The 19,605-nt window shown below is 43.9% G+C and overlaps 1 protein-coding gene across 3 annotated transcripts in view; it reads right to left on the bottom strand.

Moving 5' to 3' along the window:
• The window catches only part of PRKCE (protein kinase C epsilon), a 604,085-nt gene that overhangs the window by 174,964 nt on the left and 409,516 nt on the right, over positions 1–19,605 (bottom strand). For all 3 annotated transcript variants that reach the window (XM_059943431.1, XM_059943429.1, XM_059943432.1), the window contains exon 12: positions 573–727. In XM_059943431.1, coding sequence (XP_059799414.1) covers positions 573–727 — 155 coding nt within the window. The remainder of the gene's footprint in view (positions 1–572; positions 728–19,605) is intronic.

The raw sequence follows: 19,605 nt of genomic DNA on the forward strand, positions 1-19,605 counted from the left end.
TTGGAAGGGGGACAAGGCAGTAATAAGGGACTGGATGATCTGTAGAGAGTCACTTCCTGTTGGATATTGTCTAGTTCCCCTTGCCTCCTCCCCCCAAGATCATAAACCCTGAGACCCGCAAGGAACTCCTCCTTCTCCGATTCTATCTACTGGAGACAACTAAGCCAAACAAACTCAGGAAGTGGCAAGAGGTTGGGAAGGGGAGGAAGTTCATGGCACAGAAGGAAAAAGTAAAGAGAATGCCCTGATGTTCAAGGAAGAGGGTAGGGGGTGGGGCAGAGAGAAACGAAGGTCACCCCAAGGTTACTCGGCGCTGAGCCTTTAAAATGTTGTGCTTAAGCTTTCAATCAAAACTGGCACAAACAGTGGGTCAGATCTCCTGGGGCCATTCAAATATTAACATTCACAGTGATAAACAGCCCCCAAAAAAGCCCTCTGTAAGCAAATTGGAACAAACAACTAATCTAAAGCGGGTTGCTAAGAGACCAGTGGGGCGGGAGCCAAGTCAGTCCAAGCATCCGGAAAACTCTATTTTTTCGCTTTTGGGGAAGAGAGGAGGAGAGGAGAGGTACCTGTAGATGACTCCATGTTGGTGGAGGAACATGAGGGCTGACGTAACCTCTGCAGCATAGAACCGGGAACGAGGCTCGTCGAATTTTCGGGACCGCTGAATCTGGAACATGAGGTCTCCACCATTTACATACTCCATGACGAAAAAGAGGCGGTCCTGAAAGGAGAGGAGGAAATGCCATTTAGCGAATTCCACTGCAGCTGCCCACACAGGCCAGCAAGCATACTGTGAGTCCAAAGTAACAGAACCGGGACTCAAGAGCCCTAGTAGCACATGTTCCGGAGAGAAGACAAAGGAGTTAGGATACAAAGTGTTATTCTAAAATCTTTCTGTCTTACTTTCATAGGCGTCAGCTTGGTCTAGTGGGAGCAGCCCAAAATTGACAGAAAGGAGATCTGGGTCTCTGTCTAATTTCTGTTATGACCTTGAAGTGTGACCTTGGACAAGTCTCTGTCCCTTTGCAGGCTCCAGTTACCTTGGTATGTGTGGTGGGTTATATCATGGCCCCTCCCGCAAAGGTATCCATGTCCTAATCCCTTAATGTGTGAATGTTACCTTAGATGGTAAAAAAGGACTTTACAGTTGTGATTAAGTTAAGGATCTTGAGTTGAGGAGATTATTTTGGATCACCAGAGTGGGTCTTAAATGCAGTCACAAATGTCCTTATTTTGGATCACCAGGGTGGACCCTAAATGCAGTCACAGATGTCCTTATAAGAGGGGGGCAGAGGCGATTTGAGAAGGGAGGAGAAAGCAACGTGACCAGGGAGGTGGAGATTAGAGTGATGCGGCCACGAGCCAAGGAGGGCGGTGCCAACAGAAGCTGGAAGAGGCAGGGAAGGATCCCTCCTAGAGTCTCTGGAGGGAGCATGGCCTGGCCGACACTTTGACTTCAGCCCAGGGACACTGGTCTCAGACGTCTGGCCTCCAGAACTGTGAGAGAACAGATTTCTATTATTTTAAACCACTAAGTTTGTGGTGATTTGCTACGGCAGTCCTAGGAAACTAATGCAAAGCAACATGGACTAATGAGACAGTGAGAGCCCCTCCTATGAGGGCCATGTCTCACTCTGGAGGATGCTCCTTTTGGGATTCCCACCCTGGCGTGCTTCCTATGGATTCTGTCCTCAAGAATGGCCAAACCACAGTCATACCTCATTAGGGGTGGTGCCTTCTCATCTGCCCACCGTTATGAGGTGGGAAGAAGATGGACTGAAATTCACTTTTGCACAGTTTCTTGCCTACAGTTTGCGGAACCCGTAGAGTGTGGGGTGCTGTGCTAGGCAGGAGGCAAAGAATTATAAACCATCACTGTCCTGAGGCAGCGGGGTGGGGGGGTGGTTAAGATCCAGGGGCAGAGATGGGAAATGGGTAGAATGATGAAAACAAAATAGGAGCAGAGTGCCTTAAAGACACTGGGTGCTGAAAGGATTAGGAGAAAGGGGAGCTCTCTGAAGTGGGGGGGGGGGGGGTCCATGGAGGATTCTAGAAGGAGCTAGGCCATCCCTTAGAGGAGGAGGAGGTGCGGGAGGCGTCAACAAATACCAGGACATGGGAACAGAGAGGGCTTGGGGACCGGTAAACTGACTACGTCAGCCGGGGAGGAAGGTTCATGGAGCAAAGGGGAAACAGCGAGGTTTGAGAGGCCAGAGGGTCAGAGTACATTCTTAACATACAGATACAGTCTCAGCGAAGCTGCCAGGAGGATGTCAGCATATTGTTTTCAATCAGAATTAGTAGAATCATTTCCATGAAGACTGAGCAAAAATCACAATGACACTTTATTCATGCAGCAGCCTTGACGGCATATCTAGTTTATAATTGGCATCTCTTTGAAAATAAGTCCATCCTTAAGAATTGTTTATGAATTCAGACTACCTTCTCCCCCGATCACAACCTCCAGAATTATTCAAGCTTTACTGGTATTCACCAAGGCCCTGAGGTCTAGCTTCTCTTCCATTTGTCTTGACCCTCCCCTTCAAAGCTTGCCTTGTTTTCTCCCCCAAGTACAATTTTATACTCAGAAGTATTCAGAAGCCAACCATTCATTTAATCATCTAGTCCCCATTCAAATCCTTATTTCAAAAATCAAATGATCAGGCCAACCCCAATCCAATGAAACCAGAATTTCTGAGGATGGGACTCAGGCATCAGTAGTTTTCAAAGGTCCTCCTGTGATTCCAGTGGGCAGCCAGGCTGGAGAACCACTCTTCCATCTGGTTTCTGCCAAGGTGAGATACATGGATTATAAGTTATTGGAGTTTTCCTCTTTTTTCTTTTCAAGGATCTCCCAAGAACACAGGTTCTCAAACTTGTGCATCAGAATCTCACAGAGGCCTGTTAGAACATGGATTCCTCCCCCACTCCTCCCGCCCCACAGAGTTTCTGATTCAGAAGATCTGGGTTGGAGCCTGAGAATCTGCATCTCTTAGTTCCCAGGTGATGTTATGCTGCTGGCCAGGGACCCCCACTTTGAGAACCACTGCCCTAGAGCACTTGGGGCAAGGCTTTCCCATGGCAAGAACAGCTGCGTCATGCATTCAACGCTGCCCTAATCTAGCTGAACCACCGTCAGAACAGCTGCTGCAATGCCAGTCCATGGTCACCAACTTGGACTTGGGCTTCAGCAACAATGGAGTATTTCCTTGCCTGTGTCTGAAAGAATCCAAATTTCTAAAGAGGAAACATCTCCCCTCCCCATCCTGCCTCCCTGGCTGATTTTTATACTCCAACACTGGACACATGGCATTTAAGGATAGGGGCCGTGGAGTGAGAAAGAAGAGCTCCCACGCTGATGTCATCACTTACTGGCTGTGTGACCTCAGGCAAATGACTTCAGCCCTCTGTGCTCAGTTTTCTCATCTGTGAAAATGAGGATGATAATAGGACCCACCTTACAAAGTTCTTATGAGGATTAAATTACATGTTAAAGTGCCTGGCTCATAACTGTTGCTCCATAAAGACTGTCTGTTTCTACTGTTACTAGAGTATTCTAGCTAGAGTATGATAGTTAATACGGTCATTATCAAGTCTTCGTTTTCCCTGTCCTTTCAGCAGTATTTTCCCCTGATCACCTCCTCTCCCAACAAACGCTTGCTCCCCTTAGCTTTCAGCTGGTTCTTCCCTGTGATTCTGGCAGGTTTTGTTCTGCCTTCTCTGTAGGCTTCTCCTCTCTCCAGCCTAACTTAAAGTTAGGTGTTGGAATCCCACAAGGCAGTGTTCTAGGCCCTCTCCTTTCTGTACTCGCTGAGTGATCTCATCCACACCCACGGTGGCTTCTGCACCTTGACACCTATGACTCACAAACGTCTCCCTCCATCCTAGACCTCTCCTCCAATCTGTGGACCCATTTACCCAGCTGTGTTTCTGACATCTCCCTCTGATGCCTCAAAGGCACTCAAACCCAACATGTTCAAAACTGCTTCATAATCTTCCCCCAGCAAACTGGTCCTCATCCAGGGTGCCTGTCTCAGGGCAGGGCTTAACCATCCAGCCAAGTGTATAAGTCAGAAACCTGAAAGTCATTCTCAATACCTCCCTCTCCTTTATCCCTCATATCCATCACCAAGCCCTACTGCTTTTACCTTTTGTACCTTTGCACTTATTACCTCCGTACCTGCTATGTTTGCCTTTCTGTTGTCACCACCATCATGGCCACCATTCTCGCCCAAGCAGTTATCATCTCTTGTTGAGATTCTTGCAAGTGCCTCTTACTGATGCTCCCTGCGTTGATTCCAGCTCTCCCCCGCCCTGCCCCACCAAACGCTCATCACACTATGGGCAGAGTTACCCTGCTGAAATGAAAATCTGATTACAATGCATCCCCCCCTTCCTTCCCTCATTCTACTAACTCTTTCAAAGGTTTCCTGATACTCTTGGATAAATAGAAAACTCCCTAATATGCCTCACGGCCTGTGTGATCTGGCCCTATCTAATTCTTCTGAGTAAGAAGCACTTTCAGCTGTTCCCTCCACCCCAACAGCAAATTCCCTCCTGCCACAGGGCCTTTGCTCATGCTGCTCCCTCTGCTTGGCGTGTTTTCCCCTCTCCTTTCAGCTAATTAATCCCTCCTTGTCCTTCCAATTTCAGTGCAACCATCTTTTCTTCTAGGAAGCTGTCCCTAACTTTTCTGACCAGGTCAAATCCCCCTATTACATGCGACACTCTCCAGTGTGGCTTTGATTTGTGTCACTGATTTATGTCTTTCTCGACTAGTAGTCTGTACACTTTATGAGGGCGGGAACTATTGGTAATTCTGCCCTGTTGGTTTTTAAGGGAATTAGCCTAACCCCAAAGAAAAGTGGCTATAATTCCCTTTAAAAACAAGCATCATGTGGGGAGAAGAACTAAAAAAGTTTAGGGGGCTATAAGAGAGAAACGAAACCAAAGGCTGCTCTGATATTTGTATCTGCAATTTCTTACTGCTTAGGGAGTTAAAGGCTTCAAGATGAGTCAGCCTACTGTACTAGGCCTACTGCCTGCAGAATGTGCCCATGAGTGCCCACTCTGACCATTTCACCCTCAGGGGGTCTGTCTGTATCAGCACCCAATATTTGGTAGAGCTTTGAACAGTTCTTTCGTTCCGTGGACAGATGTCTTCACCTCCCCGTGAGATGGTCAGTTCCTTGAGGAACACACCTTATACTTCCCAGCAATCGCCATCACCACTACCAGCTCAGAGGCGCTCAATAAAAATCTGCTCATCCAACACTCACTCCATGTTAGCATCTTGAGGGAGGGATTCTCATTGGTTTAGTTCCTCATTGTACCCCCAGCAACTAGAATGGAGCCTGGCACAGAGTGGGTTCCTAGTGTATCTTTGTTAAATGCATGAGGTCTTAAATACCCACTGCAGATGAGGCCCTGGTTGCTGGAAATTCAACAGTAAACCAGAGTTGGTTTCCCCATGTTATTTCTATTGCTAACCTCGTTTCGAGTTATTCTAACTTTAGCCCATCTGAACTTCAGTTTTAACTTGGTTTTCTACTCAATACAGCTCAGTATGCATGGTCCCAAAGCATGGTCAACCCTTTTGACAGAGGAGGGACTGTTTTTAAAGCAAGAGAAGTTTTTCACTTCTCCTCCCTCCATTCAGTGAGTCTGGATTGTTTCTGACCTCCACACCTAACACATCTGAGAAGCATGTTTTGATGCAGAGTGAGAACCTCAAGTCATTCTGGGAACTGCTTAATTACATAAACTGAAATCAAAAGAAAGCTGGCAAACCCAGCAGCTACTCATTAATCCCCTCTTGGCATCAGTAGGAAACAAAACAAAACAAAACCCCAACTTCCTTGTAAAGTAAGCAAATATGTTTTCTGAGGTAATCAAAGATTTTAAAAGCCTTATTCTACCTCCTCCTCCCTTAATCACACCTGAATGTCTGAAAAGTTATGGTCTTGTGATAGCAAGTAAAATAATAAAATTAGGAAAGAGATTATATGTCATGGCGATTTAGGGTAAGAATAGTTAATAATGACCTACAAGCCGGAAGGGCCACGCCATGTGTTTGAAATTCCCATTGGGCTCCATTTTCCCAGAGTGCTAACCTTTCCTGACTTTGAAGGGAAAACTAGGCCCTCCCTGTTCATCTTTCAAGGTGTGATGGATAGCCAGAGGCTTCCTCTCAGCAGCACGGCATGTCCTGCCAATTGGGTTTGTTTAGACACACATTCTCCATCGTTTGTTAGCTGTTTATATGTGCAAAGATTCTATCATTTTTGAATCAATTTCACAGGAATGCCCAACAAAAGACTGGACTTGGAACAGTCCGCCTTTGATGTGCCAATGACAGGATGAACGATTTCTCTAAGGTACCATCTAAGGGAATCATGGGGCCTGACCTCACACACTCTGTAGCATCTCCTTTTCTCTCCATGTCTCCAGCATTTAACCTATCAACTCGACAGGTCTTTCCTGGGTGCTCTGCCCTGAGGTAGGTGACTGGGAGATATGGAAGATGATACAAGCCATGGCTTTGATTTTTGGGAGCTAGGAATTGAACACAGGAAACCACAGAAAGCAACACGAAATGCTCTATCATTATGTGCTAAACCCTTCTGTATCAAATCAGATTGTGAAACCTATGTATCTGGGACCTTATCTTCTTAGGCCGCTAGAGAAGAACTGTCTGTCATCCAGGCCTTAGCACTTACAGAAAATCATTATAAGAAACACTCATAAGAAAATTCTTTCTGTATTTTATTTTCCATAATACAACTGGTATTGATGGAACTAGCCATTGCTATAGGAATTTGGTTGAGACAAATCTGAATTAGGGAAAGACCACAATTGAGGTCTTGAACAACAGAAGGTGGAAGGAGTAGAGAGCCTGGCAAGCTAGAAGCACAGCCCTGAAGGGCAGAGGTAAGCAAAAGTGGCCATTGCATGTAGGGATGAGGAGGGTAAGAGTGAGCCAGTGAAAAAACTTGGATATAGGAATGAAGGAGACAGATTCGATGGTGGGGTGAGGCCAGATGGTTCTGAAAACACAGGTGGGAAGTAAAGAACTCTAGAGATCTTTTGAGTTGTAAAATGGCATAACTAAAGCTGATTTTAAAAAAACTATTCTAAAAGCAGAGTTTATGATGGATTGAAGGAAGGTTGCTTGAAGTTATTCCATCTCTTCCCTATTTCCACTGTGTTAAATGTTTTATTATCTTTGAGAAAGACCAACAAGCAACCCTCCCTCTTCTCTATTACACTTCCTGGATCGAACGAAAGGAAAGATCCAACCACTTTGGGAAACGTAACCACCTCAATTTTATTTCCCCACCAAGACGGAACAGCCAACATCACAATAAACTAAAAACAGTCAATCATGAGTGAGACTCTCCAGCTCTCAGGCAGACGTACCATATGTGGACTACAGGGAGAGCCTTGTTCAACTGGTGTCACAGACCTTCCACTAAGTTTGGTGAAAGAGAGCCGTAGATAATAAAAAGGAAGGATTTTTCTTCTCACTGAAGACTGTCAATTAACAGAGAATGAGAGTCTCATCTAAATAATAATTATGATCAGTGATGTAAATTTTCTTATGCAATAACACTAATAATTATCACCCAAAAAATATCGTTTAAAAAAATTCATGTTCACACATTCTCAGCCCTTCTCAGCTTTCTCCCCCTTTCACCTCCCATTGTGCAAGGCCTTACTCTGTTGTGGTCTTTGCCAAATTCAGATTTATCTCAACCAAATTCCTACAGCCATGGCCAATTCCATCAATGCCAAGAGTGGAACAGAGAATACAGAATGGGTTTTCACATCACTGTTTCTTATAATAATCTTACATAAGTCACAGATGGTAGAGTCTACCCTCCTTTGGGTAAAAGGGGAGAAGTATTTTTTGTGGGGAAGTATTAACCTAATCAGAATTCGCCAAATAGTAAAAGTTCCACACAGAAGTCTGCTGGTTGAGAAGGTATAAACTTCATTCATGTCCATCTGATATTTGTTCCCAACTGCTTTTAACTCTGCTTATTGGAAGTACACAGGACACCTCAAGTCTAAAGTGACCTAAAGCTGTACTAAACTGACTCACTCGATAAAGCTCAAAATAAACATTTCCTGCCTCTGATTAGAGCTGCACTTAGCCCAGGGAAAAACTTCAAGTTACTGCCAACCTGCCCCACGCACACTGATCTGTGTGTGAAAGCCAGGGGAAAGGGGGAAAGGCTTTGGTTCAATACGTCAGAGAACACTTGCCTTTCATAGGGTCATCAACATCTTAGGAAAAAGAAGTTTCTATCACATGATATGATAGGACATAAAGAATAGCCCCCAAGGGCTTCCCTGGTGGCGCAGTGGTGGAGAATCTGCCTGCTAATGCAGGGGACACGGGTTCGAGTCCTGGTCTGGAAAGATCCCACATGCCACGGAGCAACTACGCCCATGAGCCACAACTACTGAGCCTGCGCGTCTGGAGCCTGTGCTCCACGACAAGAGAGGCCGCGATGGTGAGAGGCTCGCGCACCGCGATGAAGAGTGGCCCCCACTTGCCGCAGCTAGAGAAAGCCCTAGCACAGAAACAAAGACTCAACACAGCAAAAATTAATTAATTAATTAATTAAAAAAAAAAAAAGTGTGAGCTACTAATAATAACTACCATCCTGTAGGAAAATACAAATGAATGTCTCCATTATGGGGAAAAAAAAAAAAAAAAAAAAGAACAGCCCCCAAATAGGCTACATCTCAATGATGCTGACACCAGAGTGACCTCATGCCATGAATAAGAGCAACATCTAAAGGTAAGTAGGAATAATGGTTTGTTGTTAGTTTTCTCTTTGCAGATGATAGAACCAAGGGGGTTTAGATGGGGAACATGGCAGTGAAATGTGCAACGGTGTGGTTTTGCTGAGGCTCCTTCTTTTATTCCACTGCATTACCAGAGCATCAGTATCACCTCACAGCACCAGGCTTCGTCCTGGTTGTTCACCCACTGGCTGCTTTCTCCATCAAGTGCCACTCCTGGGGTGTGGCTTCTGGCTACTGTCCTCTGTCCCCTGGCTGTTGACCTGGACTCCAGGAAAGCAGCAAGGCATCAGGAACCTTGCCCCTCACTCGTCTGCCCAACTTAGCAGCCTGGCCATCTTGTAGACGTTTCACGCTCTGCAGTGTGCCTGTTGCCCACTGAGAATCTGGTCTGCCCATTCTGGGCAAGATGGTGACACAGGCCAAATCTGTCTTTGATGATATCAAGAGTTAATTTAAACAGAAAGAAAACACTGTCACCACTGTCACCAGCAGTCAGCTGTCTGAAGCCAAAGTTAAGAACTGAATGAATGTTCCTTGTAAGTGTTTTTAAGCAAAGGAATGAAAGTATTCTTGTTCTAAGCCCATTTCCCCATCCAGCCAAGGCCCATGTGGTAGTCTTGTCCTTTACCAACACTCTTTTCATGAGCTCAGGCTTTCCCTCTCAATCCAGTGTGTGACTGCATCAAACTCTGACTGTCCCGCCAATACTTCCTGTGTCTCCAGCAGGATGTAAGTAAGGCCCAACAGGTGGGCCTCAAGACTCCCCTTTCTTGTGTATCTCCATCTTATCTAGGCTTGGTGCATGTCTAGCTGGTAAAGAAGAACTAAATGAGTATCTCTGGTCTCCAGCTCAGATGCTAGAGATGGACCCCAGGCAGAATGGAAGCAGCCCATGTAGCTGCTACTCTGATTCCAGAAACTTCAGATGTCACCTTCTTATTTCCCGTGCCCAACACAAAAAGAAACCCCTACAGAGGTCACACTTGAGGTCTGATTTCCAGGAGGCTAATGCACCTACTGTTGTAAATAAAGCCTACAGTCCTGGGTCAGGCCAGCCATGAACTGTGTTACGGCTGCAATTGTTGTTGCTGTTTTCTCTCTCATTGTTTTTTGTTTCTTTGCTTGCTTGCTTGCTTGCTTAATTCGATTTAGAATGAAATCCTGCTAACCAATCCAGGGATTAGAATGTACCCACATCAGTGTTAAAATGACCAGTCTATTCAGTGAAAAGTAATCAAGGAAATGTTCTTCCGATTTTACACATATGAAACAACCGTTCAGTTAACTTTACATCCAGCTGTCAACGTCACAATAGTTCCTCTTTTCTTACCTTTTCCTGGTCTTCCCAAAGAATATACAAAGCTCTTGTGACAGTTTTAAACATAAGCAAATACCAGGTAGCTGACCCTAAAGAGAGAAGGTACATCACTATTTCTCTTCAGTTGTGGGAAGGAAACATAACCTGCTTAGATGGAAATATTTAGGTTGAGCCCACCGTACAGAGAAGAAAAGAAAGCTGCCCCTCACACCTCCTGGCTTGGTGTAGCAGTCAGAACTGATCCTACATGGAGGGGGCAGTGATGTGGTGAGAACCTCTGTTTAGCCTGCAGACCAGATAACAGATGCACACTGTGGTCTATGCAGCCAATATCTGGGTTTCCAATGAAACATTATTTCTCCACTTGGAATGCTGGAAGGACGGCACTCTCTTCCATTCCAAAGCTTACCCATTCACTAGGACCTGTTTCACGCCCGATTCAGTCAACACTGACCTTTTCCCTTCCTGATCTGCTCCGGAGCTTTCTGTCTGCACCAGTTTGAGCTCTTGGTTATTCTTACAGCACTCTTTAGTAGAAGCAGGACACAGGTAGCAACTGCTCCTGTAGCAGTTGGACTCTGCTGGTCATACCACATGGTCAGTGTGGTATCCGATTCTGGGCACCATATTTGATGCTGACAAACTAGAGTTCTTACAGAGGATGGCCAACAGGAGGGTGTGGAGAAGCCGAGACCTATAAGAAGCGGCTGAAGGAAGTGACAATGGTCAGCCTCAAGAAACCCACTCTTAGAGGATGCTGAGAGTCCGAGCTGAATGAATGAATGAACAAATGAATTAGCTATCAAGCAAAGGAACAAACTGAAGAGGAACTCTCTTCAAACATCTGAAGTATTGCCATGTTGGTAATCAACTGCAGGACTGCCATGTTGGTAAAGACAATCTGTGTTATTGCAGATTAACTAAGACCAATGGGTAGAAGATAAACTGAGGCCCCTTTTATCAAAGTCTAGGAAAGACTTTAAAGAACTCCAGCCTTCTATCTGGATCCTGCTGCCTTGTTCTGCAGTGAATTCCTTCCAACCTGAGGATGCCAGCCTTGGATGGATTATCACTTTGCAGGGTTGTTAACAGAAACCCTCTTTGTTCCTTGAGGGGATGGGCCAGATGAGCTGGCTGAGCCACAGAATCCCTTGGGAGCATTTTAAAGCATACAGATTTCCAGGCCCTTTGATCAGAGCTTCTAACTCTGGCTGGGCCCTGGGAATGTTCACTTCGTTTTAAATTCCCCAGGTAGCTCCAAATGCTCTGTGAAGTTTGGGAACCACTGGACTGGACAACTGTCCTGGCTTCTGACATCAAGATTTGGTGATTTCATTGCATTTGGTTCTGAGTCTTTTTGTGAGAATTTCATGTGTTGGTAAGTCCAACCAAAGTGTAAATTCTTGGACCAGTGGTTTCTAGCTTTCCTTCAGCCCAGGACACTGACAGACAAGGTGTACTCTCAGGAAAACCATGGCTTTCCACAACAGGAGGTATCTCCTGGAGTGACCAGGGCCATGTCTCCTGCATCTGGCTGCATCCCTACAATGCTTCATACCATGCTGGGCTCATCCAAGCCACTCCACTAATGCCATAATAAAGCTCTTATGTGTAGCTGATACCATGCTGTACCGTGGTTTTGCAACTGCGGGGCCATATGAAAACAAATCAAGGGCCTGAAATTCCCACCCGCGGTTAGAGAGCTGTGGTTTCACCACATTATTGTATTCTTTGTCTTTTCCTTTTTATCAGTCCCACTTGGCTTGACTTGCAGTCCTATAGACACCTTGTTGGATTCATATGCGTGGCTGCCCCAAACCAAATGAACCACACCATGATGGCAAGAAAGCTCTGCTGACGTCTCCACTGTGCTAAATTCCCTTTCATGTTCTGACTCCTTTAATAAAGGCGAAATGAAAATGTGCTAATCTGGGGGAAATTGGCAACTTGGAAATAATACACTAACGTATGCATACAACTCAGTCTTGTGGATTCTGAACACTTGATCACATTGTTTTAAATCTTAAGTGGCATGGCTGGTGGTTGCAGGCAAGCTGAAGAGGATTTCCATACCACTTCACTAATACTTTCATTTGATGACAGATAGAGCATGAATAGAGGTTTTTCATTATTAAATTCTTTGATCTCCATACTTCCATCCAGGTTTACTCTGAACCCCAGGCAGTGTGGTGAGATAAACTTGTAAGTATTTGGTGTAATAGCACAGTGTCCTCTCCAAGGAACTGTTTAACCTCGGCTGGATTCCGGCATGTGTTGTTTTTTAAAAAAATCCATGAGTACAGACTCCAATCAACACTATGCAGTCTACATTCAGCAGGTGTAGGTGTTTGTAGAAGCAGAACAAAAACAGCCTGTGTTTAATCTGTTCACAAACCTTTTGTTCTTAATGACCTGAAAAGGTGGTGAAATAGACAAAGCAAGTGAGAGTTTCAGGACCAAGTCACGGCTCTGATACAAACCGAGGGCCGGCAATTCCGAGGGGAGGCTGGTTTCTCTAAATGTAGAAATCCATGATCTAAATGGACTTGTTAATGACACGAATGAGAAAAAAGACTTGGAGAACCTCAAATGAAATGTTCATAACTCGACTGTAGTCGGTCCCCGTTTGTAGAACTCTGCCAGTGGATGTTTTTGAATGTTCTGATAGCTTTCTCCATCCATATCCTCACCTGCATGGTGTAGTGGTCCAAACTCAGCCTCTGGACCCAGACTGCTTGTGTTCAAATCCTAGCTCAGCTACTCTCTGGCTGTGTGAACTGGACAATCAGGGGTGTTGGTTTCCCCATCTGTAAAATCAAGATTTGATAGTAGCTACTTCTTGGAAAATTATAATAGATTATCCTTATCGTAGGTGCCTGGCCCCCAAAAAACTGCTCAGGAAAATATTAGTTTCAATTTTTCATTCACAAGCCTCCATTCTGTGGCTTCATATGGCTCAGTGATGAACACATTTCAAATCAGTCCATTAGTTTGTATTTATAGAGGGCTTTCAAAAAGGCTACAGTCTAGTTGGAGGAATGAGAAGCTCTAATGAAATAAGAGTTGACACCACAGGAGGGTATTTTATTATTTGTGGATTTATGATGAAGAAATAGTGAAGGAAAGCTCCATGGAAGAGCTGGGACTTAGAGGTGGAAGGGAATCAAAACGAGGAGAGTCTGGGTCTTCCAGGTGTAGGAGAACCATGAAGTCACAGAGATGGGATGCATTTGGTAGACTTTGGGAATGGTGAGGAGGTCTAGCTGTTTGAAGCAAACCATCTCTATCTCGGCCTTTTTGTTTTTTTCTTAGAAAATTATAATCTAAGATTAATGTGAGGACACAATTAACAAGTGGAAACTGACAATGGCTATAATTTATTGAGCACCTACTACCTCTGAAGTATGAGCTACTTTTCCACTGATGCAACAATCTTGAAAGCAGGCGTTAATATCCCCATTTTCCACGAAGAAACAGTGGCTCAGAGGAGTAAGCTGACTTGCCTGAGGCTACTGGTAAGTAGTACAGGTAGAATTTGAACCCAGATCTGTCTGCCCCAAAGCCAGGGCTCTTTCCGTCACCCTCAGCATCATTCAATACAGCTGACAACAGAGTTCACATTTTATGTATCAAAAATAATGGTGCTTGGGGCTAAGGTTAGAGACTCTGTGTTCACGTCTGCACATTAAACCTCTGCTCAGGCTGTATTTGTAGAGGTGGTCTTGAATCTCTAGGACACAAATTCTGGTGCTTTTTGAAGCAGCATGACAGGGATTTGTTCCTCTCTCTGGGACTCTTGACCCTCTTTAGAGTCAACACAGAATCTAGGTGAATACAACGTCATGTCTTTTATGCAGTGGTCTGCTCTTTGGCAAATTCCACCATCTGGACCACCACTGTGAAACTGTAAGTGGAAAAATGTCCCCTGAGTGGGGGAGAGAAAACACTGGTGCCAAGACCCATATTATCCATGACAACAGAAGCTAACACCACTCTCAAGTCCACAGGCCAAGGGCTACTTTGTGATACTGCAGGCAAAATTAAGGTTAGGATTTTAACCTTAAGAAAACTCCATTCTTCCTAGCTTATTGGAGCAGTAAGGTGGGAAATAAAGATAAAGGAGAATGCTAGAATTGACCAAAAAATTGCCAATCTGGGGCTGTTTAAAGTAGGAACAGCAGTCCTAACTTCTTATAGCCCTGAAGGTGTTATTATACCAAAGTCACCAAGTAAAACTAAAATAACATTCAAAACTCTTTCTACCAAGACTTAAAAATATGTGCTGATTTTATTATTACAACAGTAATTCTATTGGTATTAGTGATAATACAAAGATATAGTCTGGAAAAAATTTTCCATCAAAAAGGTTTACCGGTTGACAAGAGCTCATATTACCTTTGTAACATGGAAATCTGAATTTCCTGATAAATGCCAGATAAATGAACTGATTTCAAAGTAGTGGAAACTAATTTTTTAAATGGCCAGAAAATATATGAACGAATATTATGTTTTAAACTGTAAAGCACCATATGTATTTGTTATTGTTGCGATTCATATAGTTCTTGCAAAGCACACACTTAAAAATAAAATCTCTACTTATAGAAACATACCACAGATGCATATCACACCGTTACCCAGACAAGACCTACCCTTAGCCTTCAGAAACCACTCCAAAGAACAGTTATATGACCTTAACTTTACCAGTTACATGACTGGCAATTTGGAGAGATTTCACCCGGCAGGTGGTGAGCTGTAGGTAAGGGAGAATTGTAAGTGAGAGTTCTAAAGAGGCTTCCATGTAAAAGACAGTATCCCAAATGCTCTAATTTGTTGCCTCACTGAAAAACATGCTACTTCTCCACTTAAGAGCCTTCAGTCACTTGGAACCAAACCCAAATTACCAGCAGTAGTGCTTTTCAAACTTTAGCATGCATAAGAGTCAACTGGACACTTTTTAAAAAACACAGATTCCTGGGCCCCAAAATACTGAGTCTGTAAGGTCTAGGTTGGGACGTGAGATTCTGCATTTCCCAGAATGAGGAATGAGCTTCGTCCCAACAAGCTCCCAGGTGATGCAATGCTGCTAGTCTAGGATCCCACTTTGAGTAGTTCAGATTAGAACCGCCCCCAGTCTGGTGGTAATCTAAATTTCAGTCTATCTCACGACTTCCTACTTGAGTTGATTTCTCTTCATATAGCAACCACTCCTTGCTCTTGGTCACTTCCGAACCATCCTGGCAACTCTGCTCCAGGTCCCTCCTCTCCACCTATCAAACACTTCCTATTCTCTTCCTCCTTGGTGGTGCCTTTTCCAATGAAAACAATATTGAGAAAACTCTTCCTCCTGTGAATTCATGGCAGTACCTAAACTCACGTGATGATTAATCACACCCTGTACATTATAATCTTATAACATTGGCTTACATTGTGAGGACAGAGAGGTTTATTTAACTCAGTGTTATTTTTTTTTAACCCCACTTCTTCAACTGGACTTTCTCAGTCCTTGAGAGCAGGAATTATACCTTTGCATATAATAGTCAAGCAATTAATAATGACTGATTGGGCTTCCCTGGTGGCGCAGTGGTTGAGAATCCGCCTGCTAATGCAGGGGACACGGGTTCGAGCCCTGGTCTGGGAAGATCCCACATGCTGCGGAGCAACTGGGCCCGTGAGCCACAACTACTGAGCCTGTGCGTCTGGAGCCTGTGCTCCGCAAGAGAGAGGCCATGATAGTTAGAGGCCCGCGCACCGCGATGAAGAGTGGCCCCCACTCGCCACAACTAGAGAAAGCCCTCGCACAGAAACGAAGACCCAACACAGCCCAAAAAATAAATAAATAAATAAATAAATATTAAAGGTGCTAAAAAATAAATAAATAATAAATGTGTTAATCTTAAAAAAAAAATAATGACTGATTAATTAGACTTACCGATCAATATAGTTAATATAATTTTGGTTCGACTTAGGTAAGGTTGTCTAAATTACTAAGATGGGTGAGTATCATTACTCTAGACAAGCCAATTCAACACTGCTTCATGGTCTTGGTTCTCAGAGCGGCCCCTGAGGTCTCTTTCTGAATCCTTTATTGGACCTAACAGAGCAGGCATGCTCAGAAGTTAGATGGTTGATTACTTGAGTGGCTCACCCAAATGGACTACTTCTCTTCCTCCTGGATACAAACCAGCTTAGGTTTATACCCATTCATGACTCTACTTTTAAGAATCCCACTGGGGAATCTACCCACCAATGATGTAAAGTACAGGCAAACCATCAGAGTCTCACATGGACGACGAAAACAAAAGATTTTTCAATTGCCTTCTGACTAATTCCTTACTTAGTGAAATAATCAGTGAGCTGGTGAGGAAACCCTACTTTCAACCACAGTATTATGTAAAAAATGTGCATTCTCTTGCAATACTGACTTACAAACAATCCAATGCCAGGAAACTCTAACAAATGCCTGGAAAAGGGGTATATTTCCAGATTCACATGACTTTTACTGTTCCTCTGTGTTGCGTCAGATTCTTGGTTTGCAACGTGGGAGGAGAGCTAAGAAACTATTATGAAGTGAACTGGCTCCATAAGGACGGGCAATCCTGCAACTCTGGGCTTCCAGGCTCTGCTACACTCACTGGAAGTTTGGTTCATTCATTTCATAAAAGGCAATCAATCTCTGGCAGATATTTTTTGAGCACCTACTAGATGCGAGACAGTCCAACCCGTAAACTGCTCATTCTCCCTCTCTCTCTCCAAACTACAAGACGTTGTCTACCCTTGAAATTATACATGTGGTTTCATTTTGTACCATGTCGGCTGGGCCTACACCTGAGTATCTGAATATGTAGATGAGACGAGCATGACTTTAAAACAGCACACAGCTCACTGCCTTGGGCTGAGAGATACCCTTTCACCTCTGCCTCCCAGGCATGGCCGAAACTGCTTCTCAGGGCTCTAAACCAATACTTTTAATACCATGCTTTGCTCATGAAACCACTGCACCAAAATATTTTGATGGACAAGGACTCACTATCTAGTACACTTCATCAGTCTGGCATTTGTTCAAATATGAGATTGTGATAGCTTGAACAGGAGCAAACTGGAAATATATCTTTATAAAGAAATACATTGCTTAGCCGATTGATAGCCAAGTCAAATGCTCAAATGTACAAACCTTTATAATTAATTTAAGAACACACATTTTTAAGTACATCAACAGCACCCATCTATTTGGCCAGTGTGCTAATTCAAATTACCCTTATCTTTTTATCAGGGAAGGTTCTGAGGAACCGCTACCTGGCGACAATCTGAGCAGTTCTAACTCCTGTCATCTTTTTGAACACATTCCATATATTTCAGGTTTACCACCAATTCTAATTGCCCAAATTAGTTTTCTTTTGCTATGCATCTGTTTGGATAAGATAAAACTCTGTCAACTTGGTTAAAACAGAAGCACTGACAAAAGAATCATTAGCAAGAGCTCCCCACTAACCCAAAGGCAGACCTCACCAGGACTAACTCTCCTCTTCTCTGTGAAGCCCTTGACCAAGTTCCCACGTACTTACAACCCAGGGTCAGCCAGTGGCAACAGTTGCCTGTAGCCTAACAGCACAGCGAGAAACTTCTGCCTTGCTCTAATCATCCAAATGGAAAATTTACAAGAGATACAGACAGATCAGTTCACAGACTATGTCCTGAGCACTAGAAATAACTTATTTTCACAATTTATTTGAACAACATGTACTGGGTAACATAAAGTTGTTAAGTGAATATAAGCCTAGGATTTTCAATTGGAGTAGATGGTTCCCTGCCCTCTTTCCCAGAGACCAGACTATCAAGATGCAACCTACAGCCTTGGCCACTTCAACATCGCCTTATCAACCTTCATTCATAAATTTTTGGGAAAAGAAAGGAAGAGCAGGAAAGCAAGATCTGAATAAAGGTAGGTGACTCTTATTACTTCAACACTTCCTTTGGGGTGACTTAAGCCAAGCCGACACTCAGATGGGCGTGCTGGCAGAAAAAGAGGGGAAACAACAAAACACAAGAAAGGAAATTTACAAACGCTTCCCCCTCACCCGATATTGCACTGGGCTATCTCATCTCCCTGAAGACCCGTGAAGCCCCTTACCACTTGCACATTCTTCCCCTAGGTCACAGCCTGTTACTCCTATATTCTCTCAAGGGAAATGCAAAGATTAAAATGGCTGAGCTATTGGCAGCCAGCCCTTTGGAATGCCTGTGAAATAGTAATCTCTGGAGGGTTGCTGCTGGATCTTTATAAATGGGTTGGGGGGTGAGGGCAGTGGTGCTGTGCAATACAGCCCCAGAAGAGAGAGTTAAGACAAATTAAACAGCAGCATTCCACCAGCCCCTTGTGCATAAGGCAAGGGTGCCTTAGCTCCCCAGGGGACAATGCCATCAGCTAAAGTATGAATCAACTGGTCTGTTCTATTTTCTAAACTTGCGCAAACACTTTCCTGGAATCGGCAACATGACTCAAAGCACCTGTGATCATTTATGGCTTGGAAATATAACACAAATACTTCAGGATAATTTTCCAATTGGAAAATATTTAAATTTTCTTTTTTGTATGTGTTTCTAACCTCCAGTGACATCAGATCTTGATCATTAAGATAATGCCAAGGCCGGTCAGAGGTAGCTAATTCTAGAATAAGAAGGTAAAAGGGATTCTGCTAAAATCTGAACAGCAATTTCTCCAGATTACTACAGTTACAACAGATCTTATCTGAACTGTGGTCCTCACACACAAATAACCGCTGGCTATTCAGATGGGAAGAATAACAAATTATTCACCAAAACGGGTGTGCTTCCTTTTTTTTGTTTTGATTGTGAAGCTTAACTGCACAGACCGTAGCATGGAAGGCCTGTTGGTGGTATCAGAGAAAGTCTGTGCATGAAATGATGTCTGCTTTCGTTATTTCCAGAGTATGCGAGAAACTATGACAAACCCAAAACACTGCTTCTCACCGGGATTCTTGGAGGAGTTGTTTAGTTCACCCACAGACACATTCCCTGCTCTGGGGAGACTAGATAAACAGCATTCTTTCAAGGTGCAGGTCTTAAACAGTTGCTTCCCCCTTTTCTCTTCCCCTCTTAATAGTAGGCTTTTAGGTTTGAATAAGCCAGGAACTACATCAACACCCCACTCCTTTACCCGTCTGAATACAAGAAGCTTGGAGAATTATTATCAGACACTCTATGATCCTAGCTCTGAAGTGGGGAAGAATTTAAATATTTTGAAGGGCCAAGAACGCGCAAGGGTAAAATAAGTTAAGAGCATGGTTTTGCAAGTTAGAAAGTCAATATTTTCTCCTCCATACTCTGGTTAAAAACGAAGAGCCACATCTGCAGAAAACATACGCTTGCTGTCAGCAACAACAGGCCTCCCCTTCAATCCCCCCACAGTAGTTATACTACTAACTAAGGAGCCCAAAGGAAGAGCC

The sequence above is a fragment of the Balaenoptera ricei genome, chromosome 13 (assembly GCF_028023285.1).
Source record: "Balaenoptera ricei isolate mBalRic1 chromosome 13, mBalRic1.hap2, whole genome shotgun sequence".
NCBI lineage: Eukaryota > Metazoa > Chordata > Mammalia > Artiodactyla > Balaenopteridae > Balaenoptera > Balaenoptera ricei.